Source organism: Ictidomys tridecemlineatus, chromosome 1 (assembly GCF_052094955.1).
Source record: "Ictidomys tridecemlineatus isolate mIctTri1 chromosome 1, mIctTri1.hap1, whole genome shotgun sequence".
Classification (NCBI taxonomy): domain Eukaryota; kingdom Metazoa; phylum Chordata; class Mammalia; order Rodentia; family Sciuridae; genus Ictidomys; species Ictidomys tridecemlineatus.
In genome coordinates, this window is record NC_135477.1 from 33249046 (window position 1) to 33272598 (window position 23553).

At 32.7% G+C, this 23553-nt stretch overlaps 1 protein-coding gene across 9 annotated transcripts in view; it reads right to left on the bottom strand.

Moving 5' to 3' along the window:
• Positions 1–23553, bottom strand: part of Exoc6 (exocyst complex component 6) — a 193190-nt gene that overhangs the window by 75558 nt on the left and 94079 nt on the right. For all 9 annotated transcript variants that reach the window (XR_013434312.1, XM_078037990.1, XM_078038005.1 and 6 more), the window contains 5 exons: positions 22348–22445; positions 16371–16476; positions 13319–13428; positions 6327–6438; positions 5458–5592 (listed from right to left, as the gene is read on the bottom strand). Coding sequence is in view for 8 of the 9 variants with exons in the window: in XM_078037990.1 (XP_077894116.1) it covers positions 5458–5592; positions 6327–6438; positions 13319–13428; positions 16371–16476; positions 22348–22445 (561 nt within the window). In the remaining variant the exon portion in view is untranslated. The remainder of the gene's footprint in view (positions 1–5457; positions 5593–6326; positions 6439–13318; positions 13429–16370; positions 16477–22347; positions 22446–23553) is intronic.

Below are 23553 nucleotides of genomic sequence, written 5' to 3' on the forward strand. Positions count from 1 at the left end.
AGAAGATTCTTAACCAAAAAAAATTATTTATTTATTTATTTATTTATTTGTCTATTTTAATGCTAGGGATTGAACCTAGGACGTCACACGTGCTAGCCAAGTGTTGTGCCGCTAACTATATCCCCCACCCCTAACAAAATATTAAGCCAGTTTCAAGAGACTCCTTTCCTCTAAATTTATGGATTTATAGCTTTTGATTTTTATAAAATAGAAATTCTTTAAAGATTCTAATTTAAATTCACTTTTAAAATTAATGGTATATTTAATACCCTATTTTACCATACACAGTGTTATTAAAATAAAGAAGGTATTAACTAATATTTTCCTGAATTTTTTAAAAGTAATATGGGACAACTAAAATGCTAACCAAAAATTGAAAGAGTGAGAAAATATCTACAAAATTTGAAGCCATGAGGAAAAACAAAACAGTCTTTTATTTGAAAAAAGAAAAATTATTAAAATGATGACAATAAAGTCATTCACATTATAGTCAAATGAAGTAATTATAATTGCGTGCTTTCTGGACTTCATGTTTCATGATAAAGTGATTCACAAAAAAGAAAAAAGAAAAGAAAAGAAACTAAGCAACAATAAAGTGGAAATATAAAAATTTATTATTTTCATTGTTGTTACTGTCAAGAACTTTGGTGTTTAGTTTACTTTTCTGAGGTAACACCAAGGGCAGGTTCTACTTTCCCTATAAACTATTTAGGTTCAAACCAACTTTTTTCAAGATTTTTTTTAAATTGGAAGGAGAAGTATTTAATATTTTAAGAAGTTTATTATAGTCCATAAACTATAAAGGAAAGCCAAGAAATCTAAATCAGGAAGTTAGTGGCTATGCTATGTGAAAGAAAAATTCAGACAGAATTTCTGAGCAGGAACACATTTTAAGACAACATTTCTAATGACTAAAAGTTTTACTTATTTTGTAATCCAAATACAATCATTAGGAAACATATATGACCTCGATACTGCATGAAGTGATCTTATGAAGGTCAGTTTAAATCTTATTTAAATCTTAACATAAAATTTAAAAACATTCAGCTTATAAACAAATTCTTTCATTCTTCCTTTGCTTGTTACAGAAACAGTGCCCTCTGGAGGCAGAAATGTATTGAGCAGAATTTGAGAACTATTTTTTATTGCAATGCATAAAAATTAAATGAGGTCATACTATCTGTGGTTTTCAACCATTGGTGCACAGCAGAACTACCCCAGAGGGATTTTTCAAACATGTATAAACTTCATCTGTACCTCCTAATCCATAAGCATGTGTTTTGAATGAAAGCTAAATAGAAATACACATCTATAATTTTCTGTTTGTCATTTATTCTCCCTTTTGGAGCAGTCTTCAAACATGTTTTGGAAAACATTCACAGATATTTGGTTCAGGCAAGACTGAACCTATATCTGGCTCCAAGGATGAATCTTGATGAGTATAAGAAAATTCGCAGTTTCCATCCTCTTATACAGGGAACTCCACAGCAGCTAGTGAAAGAAACATTTTCTCTCTCTTCAGATGATAAGGCATGAAAATGTGAGGTTTGGAACTGGGACCAGGCAACCATTCTGCTACCAGGAGAGCACCTACAGGTACTGGGTCATCACATGGTGTCTGAAAATGAGGTCAAAATTGCATAAAGTAGAGCTAAATAAAGGAGAGACTCTGGGTCCTTGGTGATACATCCTGAGCAGCAGGCTTCATCCTCACCTGAAATCTGCCCTGTCTTTGGACTTTTCAGTTACTTTGACAAAAAATTATTGCAGTTTTTTGTTTAGTTGGTTGTTTTTGTTTCTGTTTCAAGATGGAGTGCCATTATGTTGCTCGGTGGCTTTAGGAGCATGTGACTCCACCAGGCCCCATTATTGTTTAAGAAAGTTTGAGATAATTTTTCTGTTAGTTTCTATCAAATTTTTTCTTAGTAGCTCTATTACAAGTATCCTATTTGAACATTTTATTGAGTATCTAAGGGGAAAAAAAGGCTATGTTTAATTTTGCTCATTCAGAATAAGGCAAACAGTTCAATAACCTTTTTGGGGCCTTAAAAATCTAAGTAGCAGATGGCCCTGGAACTGTCACAAGACTATTTTCCCTAGTTAATTTTTTCCTGCTTTTCTTCAAAAAACAATGTTACAGTAAGCCATAATTTTGATCCAGAAATTTCTAAATGTTAATTATACCACACATAGCATCCAAATCATTATCTTAATGTCAGTATTGACAAAACAGGGGAAAAACAGATAAGACAATACAACAAACCTAATATTTAGTCATGATGGGGGAAGGAGTATAATAATGAGTAAGATGGACAGGAGGACAAGCCAATTTAAGGAATCATAGTTTTAAAAAATAAATAGCTAATTTCATTAGATGCTTTAGATACCAGTTTGACAATCAAGAAAAGTTACTTAATTCTTATATTTGGTACCTAACAACAACTTTAAAATGAAAGAAAGATTTGTCTCTTTATGCTTCTAATTAAATTAGTAAAGGAGCACTATTTCACTTGGCTATTTTTCAACACATTTTTTCATTATGCCATATTATTGTGATTGACTTACAGTTGCAATCACTACCAGGACTCAGAAAGAAACTCTTCAGGGTGACAGACTGGAAAAGTTCCATGGAACCAAGTTAAAAGATCCCTGGTGCCAAAGAGAGAGAACTGGGATCATTCCTCTACAACATAAACCAAAAAGGAAATGATATTCCCATTTCATCTCTCTATCCTGATGCAAATTTTTTTCAGTGAGCATAACTCTTACATTATTTTTAAGTGGCTCTGTGTGGGTCCAAGTTAATTTCAATAAGTTGAAGTACTGTTTTAGGGTAGTAACTTCTGTTGTACCTCTAATACCACTCACAGATTCAGCAAAGTAAAAGGTAAGCTAATAAGAAAATCTATAATAATTTAGAAAATAAACAGATGACATACATGAGCACATATATCATATGTATGCATATGTGCATTTTGGAAGAAAAACAAATAGAGGTATGGTAAAGGAATCATGAAAATGCTTGTTTCCATGACCCTTAAGAAACCAAACAAGAATGTTTTGTAGGGTTATTGGATTGAAAAGAATTAGGCTAAGAGGTTAACTAAGCAATTCAATCTAATATCCATAACTAAGACTGTACCTCAATCATCTCTGTGGAATAGGCAACACATTGACTGTTCAATATGAATGGAAATTCCCCAATGTCCCTGAGTAATTCACTCTAACATTGAGTTAACAATTCTCCCTGCTGAACCACTTCCTCATATCACAATTCAAGACAAATTCCTCTCGAAATAAATCAAAATGTAGAAACAAATACTTGATTTTCCAATAATGAGCACAAAACAGCTCTTGTTATAATATGAAACATAGGATGAAACAAAGAAATATTTACTAAGCTCTAAGTGAAAATAAAACAAAGAATAACAAAAAATGAGGAAGCTATGCTATTTGTAGTGGCAGAACTTGATTTCTGATTTCCAAGGAAACCCACCTAAGGGTATATGATGGTAGTTGGTGTTTCAACTAAATATCTACAACTATGGAGTGGTGAACCAGAGCTAATATTTCTAAAATTCTCTCCCAACAGTCAGATTTTGAGAAACAGTTTCAAGATCTCCCAATATAAGAGCACCATGTTCCAGCATCTTTGATTCTAACTGATAATAAACAATTGCTTGAAAATCCTTAGAAACACCAAGGTATTTCATATTTTATTCAGAGTACTGAGTAAGCAGATCAAATTTAATGTGAGCAGTCAATTAGGCTTACAACTCTAAGCCTAAATAAATCCCCTCTTGTCAGGGTCTGCAGCATACATGAATATAAGGACAGAAAGAACAACTGAGAGAGAGATTATTTAAAAAATCTAATATAAAAGCTAAGGGTTTCTGAAGGCAGTGGCACACATCTGGAATCATAGACACTGGTGAAGCTGAGGCAAGAGGATCACAAGTTCAAGGCCAGTCTGGGCAATTTAACGAGACACTGTCTCAAAATTAAAAAAAAAAAGAAAAAAAAAGAAAGAAAGAAAGAACTGGGAATATAGCTCAGTGGTAGAGCACCCTTGGGTTGAATCCCCAGTACCACAAAGAAGGAAAAAAGAAAGATAAAAGCTGAAGATCAATGCATGTTTGGATAAATAAAGGTCCAAAATTGTACTCTCCCCTTATAATACTTAAGTGATACTGTTAAGTATCTTTTACAGTTTTTTCTTCCTGTGAGCTTCTTCAGGGAAGTTACAGATATTTGTATACTTGGGGCCTAATAGAGCGCTCAGAGCATAACTGATAAACAATGAATTGCTCTGTGCTATCTCCTTTAATCTTTATAACCTCATGAGGTAGATAGTATATTGTTACTCTGATTTTACACATGAAGAAATTTATAGTCATTAATGTTAAAAAACTTGCACAGGTCACATAGCAGTCTACTCCAGAGTATATACTCTTAATCACTACATTATATTATTGAATAAATGAATGCCTGCTTTTTCACATCGTTCTGTCTCAATTCTAATTTTATAAGTCCACTGACACAGATGCCATTCTGAATTTGTCTTCTGTATCAGGCTGACAACATGAGCTTAAGAGTCATCGGGGAAGCATAAGATTTAGGGACCAAATAGATAATTTTGGGAACCCACAGTTGTTTCTGGGCTTTGCACATTCAGAGTAAATATTAACATTAAGTTAATTATATCTAAATACAAGTGCACTTAATTTTAAAAATAAATTATTACAATATAATTTTAGGAGATAAAATGAATAATTTATAATATAGAAAAAGTAGGAAGATAAAAATTCTTTTGAATTTTTAAAGTTAGAAGGGATCAGTAAGTGGTTTATAATTAATTCAATAAAATATTCCTTACAAGGAAATTTACAATGCTAGCCTATTCCAATGTATCATTTGTGTTTCCAAATCAATAACACAAACATAAAATTATTGAACCTTGCACTCTGCTAAAAACAACCATCAATTCATCTTTCAGTATATCCCCTGCTACTATACAAATATAAATCTTTTCATCCAGAAAAAAGAACTTCTGTGACATATTTTTTTCTTCAGTATAGAGTCAATAAGGGATGAAAAGCAAATCTCACACTTATTTATCTCATATTTTTCATTTCCAAACACACACACATGTAAAATTAATTATTGAACTCTAAAATTCAGCTAGCCTAATTCAACCTTACATTTGTTTTCAAACCATAAACAAAATGTAATTCAGTGTAGAAAATCAATGTTTCTCTCCATTTTTATTGAAGTTTAAAATGTTTTATTAATATTTAAAATGCCAAAAAGGAACTGACATTTATCTGCTTGTTGACAATAATTAGCTCTAATTCTCAATATTTAGAAATACAATGAAATCACACCAAAAAATTTGTCTTTAATTACCTAATTTTGCTACAGTAATTGAATAGAAAACTTTGGTCAGATTTTATATACCTTAAAAGTAGAAAGTCCATAAAGTCTTGTGGTATGAACAGTTTCTTGAGAAATATTTGTAATGTTAGTTATAAAGTCCTCAAGGTATTTACAAGCTTGTTCCAGGTGTGTTGTGTTTATGATGATTTGCACTAGCTAGAAAACACAAAATATATATATATACAGTAAAATGCAATTTACACATATGCAAAACTATCTGATTTTTTAAAACAGCATTATTACTTCCAGACACTGTACCATTTCTGCATAATTATAGCAACACAGGAAACAACTGATTATCTGATGTTAAAAGCCTGATGCAAATACTGCTAACATCATTAAAAAATATATATGGATACACCAAGAATCCAACTGCCAATAATTTTAAAATAGCTTTCCATAGTACTTTTCCAATCTCATACATTAAATAAGTAAAAAAACATGAGGATTGAGAATTTTGATCCTCCATGTAAAGACTGGCAATGAGATATTTAAATGCATTTTCTCACATTTCCTTTATTTCTGATGTAAATAAATGAAAACATGAGAAGATGCACATTGGATTAGATAAAAGGGAATGAAGGAAAGGGAGGGAGGATGGGATTAGAAAAGACAGTAGAATGAATCTGAGATAACTTTCCTATGTTCATATATACATACACTACCAGTGAAACTCCATTATCAAGTACAACCACAATAATGAGATCCTAATTAAAATAATTATTTTCCATGTATGTATAATATGTCAAAATGCTCTCTACAGTCACGTATATCTAAGAAAGAACAAATAAATAAAATACCAAGCCAGTTTTATATTATGATGTTCAGCAATAATCTATAAATTTTTTCATATAAAAAACTATTTGGTTGTATATGTCTTCTTAACCTACCTCTGTCAAACCTATATGGGGCTTTCTAATAAGGTTCAATAAACAGCTATTCAAAGTTCTGGTCAGCAGCAGATTTGTTGATTTTCTAAGCATATCATCTATTTCTGTTGAACTAAAAAAAGAAAGGTTGATGTTATTAAACTTTCCAAGGGTATAGTTAGTTAACATTCTAAGTAATTTAATATTATTTGTTAAAATAATTTGTTCTAATCCATTCTTTCTTATCTTTAAATGAATTATAATAACTCATACTTAGTAAATCACAAACTTCAATTCAATTTCATAAATTCACAAAGCAGAATATTCTTTTATGGCAATAATTTAAATTCATCAAATCAACCACTACAGAAAAATCATGAGGTACTTAGTACAAGGAAATAAAACTATTCTTAAATTACAACTACATTCTACAGTCACTTTGCAAGACACTTCATATATAACTATAGCTAAAAATTACTTTTTTAACACACATTGATGTGAACTTTTCTTAGATATAATTTTTCAGATTTAAATTTTAAAATAATTAAGCTATCCATTTCCATTGAGATTTTTTAAGACACTCATATTTTAAACTAATTTCAATTTAGTGCAAAAAAACCTATGATGCTTCTGAACATCCTAAAGATTGTTAAGCTGGCACTATTCTTATGCTTTCCTCCTCACCACTAGGCCTTCAACCGAATCATAATTTCTTGGGATTCTCAATCTCAGCACCATTAATATTTTAGACTGAATAATACTGTGCTGGGGGGGGCATTCTGTGCACTGTAAAATGTTTAGCAGTATTTCTGGTCTCCATTTACTAGTTCCAAGTAGCACCCCTCCCCCAAATTGTAACAACCAAAAATATTTCTAGACATTGCCAAAGGTAGAGAGGTGGGTGGCAGCAGGGAGGAGGCCAAAATTATTCTCCGTTTAGAACAACTGCCTTACACCTTTTACTTTTTAAAAAATTATTTTGGTATTGCCCAGGGGCACCTTACCACTGACCTACTCCCTAGTCCTTTTTATTTTTTGAGACAGGGTCTCACTAAGTTGCTTATGGCTTCGGTAAGTTGCTGAGGTTGGCCTTGAATTTGTGATCCTTCTGTCTTAACCTCCCAAGTCATCTCCTTTTATTTTTTACTGTATTAAAATAACATTCCTAAAACTATATAAAGCACAAATATTTATTACATTTTTAAAGATTTTTTTAAAAGATGGACCCAATATCTTTACTTTATTTATTTATTTTTATGTGGTGCTAAGGATTGAACCCAGTGCCTCACGTGTGCGAGGTAAGGGCTATACCACTGAGCTATAACCCCCAGCCCCTACATTTATTTTTAAAGATGCAAATAAAGCAAAATTTGACCAAACATGAACACTTCTTGCTACTGTTCCAACGTTCTACATTTTAATGCAGGTCCTTTTCTGTTTACTTTATTTAGTTTTTGGTGTTGGGGTCCAACCAAGAGCTTTGTGCTTGCTAAGCTCCTGCTCTAACACTGCTTCCACCCCAGCTCCAGTGCAGGGACTGTACTATTTCTGCTAACCCTAATTCTAGTAGGCCCAAGGAGGCTATTTCTCTCTGATTTGTTTTAAAATATAGAATCAAGACTTCTCCAGAAATGAGCAGAGCTTCAGGGTTACTTAGTATCAAACATTCAAGACAGAAAATGTTTTAATTGATCAATAGTATCCCTTGAACAAGCCAATTATTCACCCTAATAAAAGAAAGGTGGTTGACAACAACTCTGGTTTTTCAGATACACTGAAATTGTGCTTAAAGACACACTGCATAGCATCTTTTTCATGTGAAAGTTATCATTTACAGATAATATCTTTTGTTTAATTTCCCTATACATCCTTGAATGCTGAGTCTGGTTTCTTCATAAACCAGAGAAAGAAAATCTATCAGCACCTGTGTCCTATTTGGGCCAGCAAGATTTACCTTATGACCAGTATTCCCCCCATGTAGTTTTTAATATCAACTGAGCAATTTTTTCCTTAAGTCCTTGCCCTTTGAACCTATAACTTATACTCTTCCTAAATTTTAAAGAACACTTCACAATAATTAAATTTAATGTGCAATAACTCTCCTAAATATCTTACAGCTTAATCTCTTATGAGGACTAAAAAACGCTTAAAAACAACATTCAAATCTTATATTATTCCTCTACAACCAAATAATCATGAAACTTTGGAGTCTTTTATGAAGTCATTTAATTCTCGGCACTACTTTTATTCATAAATAAAAACATTTATACTATAAAAGCTATAAAATACTTCTTATTTAAAAAATCTTAACTCCAAAATATGTTTAAACAAAAATAAAATATGAGCTTTAAACACAGACATGATTTTTTTTTTATCCATAACTTTTTTTTTTTTTTTTTGTATTGGGGATTGAACCTAGGGATACTTTACCACTGAGCTACATTTCCAGTCCATTTTACTTTCTTGTTCTGAAACAAGATCTCAATAAGATTGACCAGGCTAGCCTCAAAACATGCAATTTTCCTGCCTCAGCCTCCCAAATCACTGGGATTAGAGGTATATACCACTGTGCCTGGCTTCCATAACTCTTTAATGATAAAAAACATAACAACTCTTAAAGCTCAATTTTAGATTATGTATGTAGAGTTTAAAAATAAAAATGTCAAAGAACCAATAATCTAGAGTAAATTTAGATTTATATATCTTTTAATTAATCATTGTCTGTTTCTTCATATCCCAAATTTTTTTTCTTTTTTATAGTAGTGGGGATTGAACCTAGAGTCTTTGCATGCTAGGCAAATACTCTACCACTAAGCTACACCTCAGCCCCATATTCTGAATTTCTTTTTCCTCTTAGTAACAAAATTAGAATAGTGAGTGCATTTGGCAAAGCATAATTTTTTAAATGTCAGCATAAATACTTTCTTGAATAGATAATGATCACAGCTTATTAAAATGAGCAGAATGCCAGGCACAGTGGCACACACCTGTAATTCCAGTGGCTCAGGAGGCTGAGGCAGGAAGATTGCAAGTTCAAAGCCAGCCTCAGCAAAAGTGAGGCACTAAGCAACTCAATGAGACCCTATCTCTAAATAAAATACAAAATAGGGCTGGGAATGTGGCTCAGTGGCCAAATGCTCCTGAGTTCAATACCTGGTATCCCCACCACCCAAAAAATGATCAGAATCAATCTAACAAAATTAGATATTTTTGTCAAAGAGAGAAGGAGAATATTGTAGCCTTTTCAGTTGTAGCATTAGCACACAATATTTGCCTTTAAAACTTCATATATAAAAGGAGTTGGAATTGATGTTCTAGTTTTATATTCAGACATTAAGTTTCAGGGAAATTTATACATAATAATATGATTAATGACGTTTATCTTTGGTATTATAAATTCAGTTTAAAAGCCAAATCATAATTATTAGAAAGTCACTATATCTCCTCTGTAAATAAAAAAAATAATAATTCCAAAATGCTATATTTCCATGCTTTCTACAAGTGGTTTTTTGTTTGTTTTGGTTTGGTTTGGTTTTGGTACTGGCGATTAAACCAGGGGCGCTTAGCCACTGAGCTACATCCCAGCCCTTTTTATATTTTATTTAGTGCCAAAGTCTCACTAATTGTTTAGAGCCTTGATAAATTGCTGAGACTAGCTTTGAGCTCACTGTCCTCCTGTCTCAAGCCTCCCAAGCTGCTGGGATTACAGGCATAAGCCACCATGCTTAGCTCTACAAATTTAGTAATATCTTAATCAGGTATGAGTATTGTGTTTCAAGAATCCACATTAGAGTAGGTAATAACAAGTACATGTTAGAACATTCAAATTGTCCACACAACAAGTAATTATATTTAAAGGAAAAGATAAAGGGAACTAATGCTATAGATTAGGATTGCAGTTTCAAGAATAACTCTCAAGACCAGGGATGAGCCAGCACATCCTTTAGCATGCACAATGTCCTAGGTTCAATCCCAGGATCCCCCACTTCAAGAATAATTCTCAAATTTACTCTATTTGAGTCAAGTTATAAGATGAGTGCTAAAGAGATACTTTTTGTTTTTCCCTTTCACTAGCATTTGTTCACCTAAAAAAAAAGATGAATATATCCCCATCTTTAAAAACTTAAAGATGGGGCTGGGGATGTGGCTCAAGCGGTAGCGCGCTCGCCTGGCATGCGTGCGGCCCGGGTTCGATCCTCAGCACCACATACCAACAAAGATGTTGTGTCTGCCAAGAACTTAAATAAATAAATAAATAAATATTTTTTAAAAATTCTCTCTCTCTCTCTCTCTCTCTCTCTCTCTCTCTCTCTCTCTCTCTCTTTCTCTCTCTCTCTCTCTCTCTCTCCCCTCTCTCACTCTCTTTAAAAAAAACTTAAAGATAATAGAGATTTCAGTTATAGTTATTAGAGAGTATGTATATAAACAAATTCAAATCCACTGAAATATAAGTCAAACTTTCCTCCATCCCTTTATTCACAAGTAGTCCTATTTCAGGCTCCTTACACTTCTTGTATATGTTTCTTTCTCTTTGTAACCATTGATCCTATTTCAGTCATTTTTCATCTGTTTCTTGAGCCACTGACTTCACTTCCTTAACATGATACTTTTTGTTATCCTTCTCCAATCTACCATCCATGTTGAGCCAGAGGTAAACTTTTGAAAAAAATAATTCCAATCATGTCACACCTTAAACATTCTTCAATAGTTCCCCAACACTTTTAAAATAAAATATAAATACTCCAAGCTCCAGTCTCACATCTAGCATCCCATCCTCTCCTAAGCTCTGTGAGCCTACCAGGTGCCAGGTACTGTACTTGGTGCTTTATTGCACATGCACTACCTTCTTTCATTCTTACTACAAATTATTTTCCTCATTTGACAGATGAGGAAACTGCAGTTTAAGGAGATGAATTGACTTGTTAGCATCAAGACTCAAACTAAAGCTTATGTTATTAAGCACTGCATAGCTTCTATTTAGAACAGAATGTTAAATGAAAAACAGGATAGGAATAAATTGTTGATGGCTCTGACATATCCACTAGAAAAACTTACCACTGTAATCAGACTTACTCTTATGTTATTCCTTTTCAGGTAATACTCAACTTATATTCACTACCTTTTTCAAAGGCTACATGATGGTGTGTGTGATATGTTATGCTACATAACCTCTAGTATCTAAAGCTAAAGTTAGTGTCTTTAGAAATTTTGGTGTAAGTGGTTGGTAAAGTATGATGAAGCTTAAGCAGTGATTTTTAAAAAATTTTTGCTATACAACAGAATCACTCAGAGAAGTTGGTAAAACCTTGGAACTCACCCTCAGTTTCTAATTTAGGAGGTCTGAGGTAGTATTTCTAATTATTTCCTCTGTGATACTAATGTTACTGGTCTGGCAACTACTTTGAGAACTGCTGGCTTATGGGAATCACATAACACAACAAATGCTATTTGTTAGACATCTGCCTTCCTTTCTTCTCCTATTCTTATTACTCATGAACAGGAATTACAAAATCTTTCAAAGAATTACTACTCACAAAGAAAGAACAATGTAAGACTTTAAATCAGATACTCATTCACACTGGCAGAACAAATTTCTTTTTCCATTTATTTTTATCTTGTTTAAATCCAAAATAGTAGTACTTTATGATAAGAAACAGATACAATAAAATTTCTGCTTGAAAAATAATTATAACATATGAACTGCTTTTTTGTGATTTAAAATTTTGAGTTTCCCTGAAAAAGAATATCTCCTGCTATTCCATATATAAATTCAGAAGAATGAATTTCAGAGTAAACATGAAAGCAAGAATTACCACTTCATGTGTTCCAGAGTGTTCACAATCAGAAATGTATCACCTAACTATAATGCAGGATCTTTCTAGATAACTGGATGTAGCATAAAGATTAATGCTTTGCTTCCATTAACTGAACCTTTTTTATTGTGTCACACATTTTTACAGACGTGAATCAGAAGACCTGCTCTTCATCCCAGCTCTCAACCTAATGAGCATGATCATTCTGAATTATTGATTTAGCCTTTCTGAGCCTCAGTTTCCTTATCAGCAAAAAAGAATAATATCACATTTCCCATTTCCATAAACATAGGATATTATTTTCATCATATCAGATAAAATGACATTTCTTGCCTATAAAAATAAATTTGCTATTGCTACCAATAGTTGTGCTGCTCTCCATTATTGAGTGTATCAACTTGCTACAACATTCTTTACTTATTGATTCTTTATTCTATTGATTTTGTTGAATCCTCACTTTAAACCTTTCTGAGAAAAAAAAACAAAACAAGCTTAACAATATCAGATCTTCAACAAGGCAGTCAGTGTCACAGATGAAAAAGGGACATCATGAAACAAATTGAATCATAAATGCAAGGTGTGAACCTTGTTTGGACCTCACTGAAAAAGACAATCAAGATAAGCAAGACAATCAAGACAACATTGACATATACTAGGAAACTGATACTATGGAATCATGTTAATTTTGTTACATTTTGTTAACTAATGAAATGTCCTCATTGTTTATAGAAAAACATATTGAAGTATTCAGGGATAAAAGATCATTATATTAGGAATTTGCTTGCAAATATATCAGCAAAAAAAAAAAAAAAAAAAGAAGAAGAAGATATGGCAAAGGCTGGGGATGTTGCTCAGGGGCAGAGTATTGATCCAGCATGAGCAAGGCCCTAGGTTCAATCCCCATCACTGCAAAAAAAAGAATATATGACAAAATTTTTATTACTGTTAAATTTAGATGCTGAGAACATAGAAGTTTCCTATAAATTATTTTTACTTTTATGTACTTTGAAGATTTACATAATTAAAACTTAAAAATACAATATTAGATTTATAACAACTAAACCCTAAATATAACTAAATAAAATATGTAAACTTTATTGATGAGAGAGTAATTCATTAAAGAGTCATGGTATTAAAACTAAATGTTAATGATTCATAAAAACAGTATGATAAAGACACATTTCTTATTAGTAAGCTTACCTCCGGTGCAGTGACTCTGAAAATTTAAGGCTGGCATAAATAAATTCTTTAACTTGAATGTATATATGAGGCACTGACTGAGACATGGGGAATTTTTTGGGGAAAGATTGCTGTAGAAAGAGAAAGTAAATATTGTTTTTGAAAATTTTGGAAAAGTCACTCTAATCATTACAAAATATAAAAATTAAATTGACCTCATATTTGAATTAATAGTAAATAATTACATAAATTCTATTGCTGTTTTTCTACTTTATTTTTTATATTTTAAAGAAATCCAAAATAATTCTGAAAAACTGCAGCATTTTAATCTTATACTTAAAATCATTTTAGTATACTTCCAACAAGCAGAGACAGCACATATCAATACCTCTTTGTATTCTGATGATGAGCATTGTACAGAAAAAAATCTAATAGCTTACTACTTTGTATCCATAATACTTGTATACTTTGCATGATCTCATACTCCCATGATTTCAATGACCATGCAAATGTCAGTATTTCCCAAATCTACAATTCCAGATTGAATCTTTCTCTTAATGTCCAAATCCATATATCTAACTACCTACTGGACACTCCCTTTGGTTATACTATTTCAGACACAATAGATCCAAAAGTGAAATGATCATCTCTTTTATTTTTCAAAACCTGTTCCTTTTGTGTTTCCCATCATAGTGAATACCACCACTATTCAAGATAGAAATTTAGTTATTATACTTGACTTCTTTTATTTTCCTTATCCCTCATAAGCAAATAACCATCAGCTTCTGTTGTTCAACTTCCTAATTACCTCCTAAGTCAGGTTCCATAACTATAGCCCCTATTCAGGTCACCAACCTCTCTCATTTGGATAACTGTAAAAATGTCTTAGCTGGACTCCTTGCTACCAGTCTTACTCTTTCCAATCATCACAGATTAGCCAGAATGATATTCCTAAAGCACAAATCTAATTATGTTGTTACTGCTTAAAACTTTTCAGTGACTTGCCTCTGAGGCTAAACTCTCCAACATTATTGACAAGAGCTATTATGGTCTGACCCTTTCTATTTCTCCAATTACATTTCTTTCTTTCTTTTTTGGGGAGCTACAGAGGATCTAACCCAGGACTACTTTACCACTGAGCTACATTTCCAGCCATTTTTTATGTTTTATTTTGAGACAGGGTCTCACTAAGTTTTGAGGCTAGCCTCGAACTTGCAATCTTCCTGAGTCACGAGTATTACAGGCATCTTCCAATTACATTTCTGGATCTCCATCTACTAAACTTCATCAACTATACTTTACAGAATTACAGCCTTCTACATGCAGAAATGATTTTTCTAAATTAGGAGCTTAATCTAAGGAATAAATGAATATATTGGAAGCTCCTCACAAGAAAATTTTATTTTAAATTATAAACCTACTTAGAATTATTTAGCATAATTGGAAAGGACAGTAAACATCACTCAGTTCTACCTCATTTGACAGATTAGATTAGGCCCTAATACCCAAATAAGGTAAGTCACTTGGCCATAGTAAGCTACAAGCAGAGCTAATGTGCGAATCCAGCTTGGTCCAGTGCTTTATTTCAGTGGCAGGTGGGGGTAGGTATTGAGGATTTAACCCAGGGGTACTTTACCACTAAGTTATATCCCTTGTGCTTATTTTTTATTTTGAGACAGGGCATCACTAAGTTGCTAAGACTAGCCTCAAACTTGTTACCCTCCTGTCTCAGCCTCTCGAGTCACTGGATTATAGGTGTGCACCACAACACCTGGCTGGTTCAGTGCTCTTGACACAGATGTTATAGTCTGAATGAACTCCTTACCAGTAACTACAAACAAAAGAAAACAAAACCAAGCCATGAGAGGGAGAATATTCTAGTAATGTTTCTTGACACAGGGACAACTCTGGGACTTTAAAAAATATAGAATAAGAATTATTCTGATCTTTTAGCAATGTTAGCTATAATCTAAAAGCTATGCATTTAATTGTTTTTTTTCTATATTGAGTGATTATTACACATTTATGACTAAGTTGTACATAAAAATATGACAAAAACTTACAGTCACAATTCACTCTGAATTCAGTCTTGCTTATTCTGACAATAAAGATATAGAAAATAAGCAGGTGCATGCCTGTAATCCCAGCAGATAAGGAGGCTGAAGGATACAAGAAGATCACAAGCTCAAAGCCATTATCAGCAACTTAGCAAGGCCCTGTCTCAAAAAAGAGCTGGGGATATGGCTCAGTGGTTAAGTGCACCTGGGTTCAAACCCTGGTACCATACACAAAAAAAGTAGAAAAGCACTGAATTTATAAAGAACTGAAAAAAAAAATAAGAAGCAAAAACAAAAATAAAGAAAATAAAATAGGTGACAGCTGCAGGAAATATGCTATTCATATTCATATTCAAATCTCATAAGATCTGAATCTCTCCAGCAACACTGGATAAGTGTAATTGTGTGTGTGTGTGTGTGTGTGTGTGTGTGTATGCACTCATGTGTATCCCAGAATATCCCTCATATTGATCTACTTCCTTTCTCTACCCTATCTTTTATTTAGGTATCTTGACTCTAAAAATATATCCCTTCTTCCAGAGGAAATATGCAAGGAGCTATTGCCTTCATATATCTTTTACTTAACCAAGATAAAATTTTTATAGAACTATACTTCCTTTAAAAAGCCACAATAAGATTTTCCACAGTGCTGAATATTTCAAAGAAATTCTCTTCTCTTTCCCTCGATATATTCTTATTAAAATAATTCATTCAACATTTAGTACATATAACTTGGAATTCACTCAACGTAAGTACTTGCCATAAGAATCCACCTAACATTTGGGATAACATTTCCTTCTGGCATCCCCAGGAAAGCCCTTCTTCTTTTCATCAAAATAGTAGAATAATAGCATAATCTTTAAAAGCTAACAAAATATAAATAATTTTCTCAAATAATACAACCAAAAAATTGTTCCAAAAAGCCATTCTTATTTACAATATCAGGTTAATTTTATGTCATAATACAGATCATGAATTTATTTTTTTTAATTCTTAAATTAAAAACTAATTCATACCTTCTCAAGGTCTGGATCTTGAAAGGGAAACTTGCTGGTGACTATTTTATATTCTTCTTCACTGACAATAGGGATGGGGCTATAATTATCTTCTTCAAAAATATCCCTGTTAAGAAAGGAGAATTAAAAAATTATTAGAAAATATATCATTAAAGCATTACAAGACAGTATCTTAAGAGCCCAACTACAACAAAAGCATTTTTATTTGTCAGTTATAAGTCCAAATAAGAAAATACTGTCTAATCATCTACAATTCTAAAATCCAGTATAAGTCTTGTCTCTTTGTCATGTGTCATGTGTTATATCCTGCCAGTACTTTCAGTTTTCTAGTCTAGAACAATTCTTAAGATATAGTCTGAACCAGAAGTTCATCATTGGCATTAAAAACATATCCACGAGATGAAGCATATTCAAATCAGATTTTAAAAAATATTATCAGTTGTAGATGAATATAATACCTTTAATTAATTTTTATGTGGTGGTGAGAATTGAAACCAGTGCCTCATATGTGTGAGACAAGCGCTCTACCACTAGCCAGAACCCCAAGACCAATCAGATTTTTTTGATACAGAGAGTTTTCAAATTGTCTTGTGCCTTCTCTCTTCCCAACTAGACCACAAGCACTTGATGAACCAAATATTATATTTATTTAGTTTCTCATAATGTTGTGATTATAAAGGACCTTTTATAGTTAGTGAGACAGAGACATGTACTACTGATCACCTATTCATGTGCTCCCCTACACAGCCCCCCTACAGTTAGGAAGGATCACATAACTAGTTGTTGTCACTGGCTATGAACGGAAGGGATACTTTGAGTTTAAAGTATTTATGAGCTAACTGTGTAACCCTCCTCCCCATAGTGACAAAGGAAGCAATATGTTGAGGAGACAGAATCACAAATATAAATAGCTTGGATCTCTGATTACTAAACCCACTGTAGACTTCAGTATAAATAAGAAATTGTCTGTGTAGAGATTTGGGGAGTTTTGTTGTTTTTCTGTAGCTGCAGTATAATACAGCCTATCCTAAGGTAGCTGCTGCTGTTCAATTAGTTATATATATATTTATTTGCAGATGGACACAATATCTTTATTTATTTATTTTTATGTGGTGCTGAAGACTGAACCTAGTGCCTCACATGTGCGAGGCAGGCGCTCTACCACTGAACTACAGTCCCATCCCAAGTAACTAATTTTTATTCAACAATTTGGTTAAATATTTACTATACCTAGTATATTCTAGGCTTTGAGCTATGGTGAAAATTCCTTACTTCATAAAGATAAAAGCAAGATTCTGGCCAGGCATGGAGGTGCACACCTGTAATCCCCATGGCTCGGGAAGCTGAGGCAGGAAGATAGCAAGTTCAAAGCCAGTCTCAGCAAAAGCGAGGCATTAAGCAATTCAGTGAGACTCTGTCTCTAAATAAAATACAAAATACGGCTGAGGATGTGGCTCAGTGGTTGAGTGCCCCTGAGTTCAATCCCCAGCACCACTCCCCCACAAAAAGCCAGATCCCTGTCCTTGAATCAAATACAAGAGACAGATATACAAATTATGTTTATAATGAGATGTTTTACATATAATAGAGAGTTACAAGAATCAAAAACAGGATAAGGGAAGAAGTAACTATGAGAGCAGGTGGAGGAATATCTCATGGAATTCTACAGAAGAGCTATGGACTCTGTAGATGAAAAGAAACACTACTGATGAGATTATGGGAGAAAAGCATTTGGGACAGAAGGAACATATGTTCAAAGGCATAAAGAGTGAAAAAGTATAAATATCAGGTGGTGTCAAACAATAGGTATTGAGATATTGCCGGAGTCTAAAGTTTATTAGGCATATGTTGAAAGACAAGGTTGAGCAGCTTGACAAACTCAGGTACACAGACTTTATCCTTGAGGTAATAAAGGTTTTAGGAAGGAGAATGTCATAGGAAGATTGGTACTATATGGGAGAACAAATTGGAAAAAGGCCAATAATGAGTACAAAAAGACCAGTTAGAAAGACTGAGGAATAACCTAAATAATAGGCAAGGAGGGTTTGACTTAAAACTATAGTAGAGAAGGGAGAAAAAAAGGTAGCATAAACAAGTGCCTTTAAAAAAAAGTAGAATGTACAGGACTTAAAATTAAATAGGATTGTGGAAGAGAATATATTTATGACAAATCTGGTTTCTAGAGAGGGAAAATGAATAAATGATACATAACTCATCAGAGACATTTCGTTGAGGTAAGGCACATAGAGAAATGTGTGGTTTGGGTAGCAGATGATGTCCAGTTGATAAAAATTTATTCTTAGGTCTTAATAACAGGATAGAAATATAGATACAGGTTTATAAATCATGATGGCACACAAAGTAAGGCATAGCTCACTTAAAACATAGTGAGAAGCTTCTATTTATTCTATTCCATTCTAAATATTGTTTAAAAATAAAGTAAAAAGATTATAAAGCAAGTTATAGGATTGAAGTTATAGTACCAAATTCTGCAAACATACAATGAGGGCCTATTCTGTGCAAAACAGTGCAATAGGGCTAAGTAATCAAGAATATATAAATAGCTCCACAACATTGGTCTGGGCAATGATATTTTGGATATAATCTTAAAAGCACAAACAACAAAAGCGTAAGTAGACAAATGGGACTACATCAAACTAAAAAACTTCTGCACAGCACAGGAAACAAGAGTGAAGAAACAACTTAGATTAGGAGAAAATAGTTGCTAATATATATCTGATAAATCTGGTAAGAGATTAATATAAAAAAATAAAAGGAACTCAACAGCAAGAAGAAAATGTGGTACATATATACAATGGAACCATTTGACCTTAAAAATAAAGGTAATTCTTTCACTTGCAATAAAATGAACAAACTTTTAGGATATAAGTGAGATAAACCAGGCAAAGAAAGACAAGTACTAAGGATCTCACTTGCTTGTAGAATCTTAAAAAAGCCAAACTCATAAAAAGTAGATAGTAGAATAGTAGTTACTGGAGGGTGGTTACCCCTCTTACTAGAGACAAGGGGTGAGATGAGATGTTGGTCAAAGGGTATGAAGTTGCAGTTAGAGAGGAAGAATAAGTTTTTGAGATCTGTTGCACAGCAAGGTGACTATAATTAATTATGTGGCATGTATTTCCAAACAGCAAGAGAGTAGATTTTAAATACTTGCACTACAAAAAAGTATGCATATAAAATGATGAGAATAGCTGGGCATTGTGGCGTAGGAGGCTGAGGCAGAAGGAGCAAAGTCAGCCTCAGCAACATATCAAGGCCCTAAGCAACTTAGCAAGCAAGACCCTATCTCAAAAGAAAAAATAAAACAAAGGGCTGGGTATGTGCTCAGTGATTAAGCACCCCTGGATTCAATTCCTGGTACCAAAAATACACACCCACACACTGGGTATGTTAGTTTGATTTAATCATCAATAATATATTATTAAAACATCACATTATGTTCCATAAATATAAACAATTATTATTTGTCAACTAAGAATGATAAATAAATAGCCAGGTGTGGTGGAACACACCTGCAATTCCAGCAGCTTCAGAGGCTAAGGCAGGAAGATTGCAAGTTCAAGGTCAGCCTCAGCAACTTAGTAAGATCCTGTTTCAAAATAAAAAAATTAAAATGGGCTGGGGAAGGGGCTCAATGTTTAAGTGCCCCTCGATACAATCACTGGTAATAATAATAATAAATAAAAAGCATGGGTATATAAAATGTATAAAAAATAATAAAACATTGGTACTCACAATGTGGTCAGAGAGAACTACATATAGATAAAGTATACTAGTAGTGAAATTATAAATTCTGCCATGGATACGGCCGAGTTTTAATTATTTAGTACTGATGAAAATTTTTACTTTTTCCCCCATTTTACTGTTAGATTGTCAATTCACTACTTGTAAAATATTTGAAGATATAAATCAGGGTAAGTCAAGCCAAGCTAAAACTTTACTATTTCCAAAAAATTTAGGCAAAAAATGTGACCTACAATGATGTTGAGAATTATGTATTATAATCTGTAAACTATCATTTGTTCTCCTCCACTATTACTTTGAAGAATAAAGTTCATCTTAACTCTATTTGAATGAACTCCTTAGCTTTCCAAAGAAAAGGTACTTCCTGATTTCCTTAATTTGGGGGAGTAATGTCACTGCTAGAAGTCTTAAGATAGATAAAAGAGAATAGCTGGCTCAATATAATCCAGCAACAATTATAAAATCTCAAACTTTCTTCTGAAGAGGCCAAATAAATAACAACTCTAAGATTTTACAAGTATAAAGATATTATATCATGGGGCTAGAGTTGTGGCTCAGTGGTAGAGCACTCGCCTAGCACTTGCAGGGCCCTGGGTTCGATCTTTAGCACCAAAAAATAAATAAATGAAATAAAGTTATTAAAAAAAGATATTATATCACATCATATCATAGTATATGTTATAGATAACTGCCTCTATTAATAAGCACTATTGTCATCTCCTAAATAATATAAAAAATTGATGATAATAATATGGACTTATCAGTATTGCCAATTATTTCAACCAAGACATCATCTTGACAGTATTACTCCTAAAAAATGTTAACACAATAGGCTCAAATAAGAATCTATTTAGTTTATTTTAATTTTAATATAAATGTATCATCTTATAAATATGATACAATGTAAATATAATTTTAATATGTGTACCACCAATTAATAAGATTTCTATTATAGAATTCAGAAGGTTAATTTCCCTACAAACTGTTGGGGTAAGTGTTAAGCTGGTATTTTTAATTTAAAATCATCAGACATTATTGACATATTACTTTTATCATATTTTGGACAACCTAGAAGATCTCAAGATTGACTTTTTTTCTGAAAGAGAAAGAGAGGGAGGGAAAGAGTGAGAAAAGGAGGAACAAAGTAAAAAGGAAGAGAGAAGACAGGAAGGTAGGAAGAGGGAGGGAGGAAAGCTTTCACTAATTAAAAGCAAGGGCAGATTTCTCTTTTCATGGCAATGCAAAGTCTCACAGATATTAAAATACTTTAATCCATGTCTTCAGGTAAGTGGTTATAGTAAAGGCAATTTTCCTATTTAGAGTCTCCACAATTCTTAATCTACTTAGGTTATTTGTTAAAAAAAAAAAAACATTTTCTCCAAACCAAATTTAATGGCTATAAATTTCAGTTTTGTATATGAAATTCCTTTGAATATTCATAGACTTTTAGGTATCTAATTATTTGCTGAAAATTACAGATATTAACTAAAAGTAAATACAATTAAAAATTGATTCTAAATGGTATAGTCACTATAGAAGACAGTATGGCAGTTCCTCAAAAAATGATATATTTACCGTATCCTGGGTATAAACTCAAAAAGATTAAAAGTAGGAACTCAAACAGATATATGTATAGGCATGTTCACAATAGCATTACTGACAATAGCTAAAAAATAGAAACAACCTAAATGTCCATCAACAAGTGAATGGAAAAATAACATGTGGTAAAAAGAAACAATGGAACATTGTTTAAAAGGAATGAAATTCTAATTAATATATTCACTGTGAATGAACCTTCATGATATTATGCTAAGTAAAATGATCCAGACACAAAAGGACAAATATTGTATGGTTCCACTTACAGGAGTTACCTAAAACAATTAAATTTTAGAGATAAATGAAATTTTACAGGATGGTGGTACTGCCAGGTGCTGAGAAAAGAAGAATGGGAGTTATTGTCTAGTGGGTACAGAATTACTGTTTGAGAAAATAAAAAGTTTCTAGAGATAGATGGTGGCAATGGTTGCAACAAGGTAAATGTACTTAACAACACTGACCTGTACATTTTAAAATGATTAAAATGGTCAATTTTATGTGTACTTTACCGTATTAGAAATTGATTATAAGCATTTTGGGGGGCTATATGCAAAATCAATTGATTAAGCATTTGACAAACTTATTCATTACATTAAGGCACATGGCTTAGACTAACCTGAAAACTCCAGCCCATTTCTTAAGCAGTGTTTCATTGTATTGATCTCTTATCTCAAATAAAAGGTCAAAAAGTCGGTTCACTGGAAAACCATAACCCTAAAATACCAAAAAAGAAACAAAAAAGCAGATAAACAAATGTATAAAAATATTTATAAAAAATGGTGGGAACACTAAAGAATCATTTGGAAGAGTTCACTAAAGCACGTTGTACATCACTCTGAAAGCATACAATGATTTTTAAACTTTCTACTGAATTGCATTAAGATAGAGGTCCAGAAAGAGTTTTAAAGGACTGGAAATTTTTTCCCACTTCTCTCTTTTCAGTCAGGACTTCAGTGTTAACCTCAAAAAGTATTAAAGAGTCAAGATGGGAAAGAGTTCAAGATTAATGTTCTACATAGCTGTGTACCTAAAGAGTAAACAAGAGGAAAAGGAACAAATTTGTCTAGAAAATGGTGACTTCCTTTTGTACCTTCAATTTCAGATTTACTTTTTTGCTTATAAGGAAAATTTGTATCTTTCCATTAATTACATATGTACTCCCTAAACTTTAGTCCTTTATACTCCGAGCTCACTGAAATCCTACCCATTCTGGGGCCAGACATCTTGTCTTACTTTGCAGAGTTGTCCCTTTTCCTCTCCAAGGTTTTTCCTTCATCTCTGTTCTCTTTCTGTAAGAACTATTCCATGGATTATCTACTTATTCTATTATGTCTTCAGTTTTCCCTAGCTCCTTTCCCTTAGCTAAGTAAACATGCTAAATTGTCTCCCATCTTTAAACTAAGAACAACAAAGAGACCAAAAAAGTCCTCTCTGAAATTTTTGTGGTTCCTAGGTGTTTCCCTTTCGCTTCTTTTATGGCCACCCCTAATGCAATCTAATTCCCATTCCTACTCCTTTATTTAAACTGCTCAACAATGTGAAAGATTATCTCCTAAATATAAAATTCCATGATCTCAAGGGAGACCTCTTCCTTGAAACTCCTCTGCTTTGAATTCTGTAACACCACCTTACTCTCCTTGTTCTTTACATCTATAAACAATCCTTCTAGTTCCTTAATTTCTATCACTGTCTTTCTACCTTTTCTTTTAATTCTCTAAAGCAATATTAACTCTAATGACTTTAATCACTATTTTTCTGATTATTCTGAATCTATATGTCTAGCTAGACCTCTCTAAATTCCAGACAATTAATTCCAATAAAT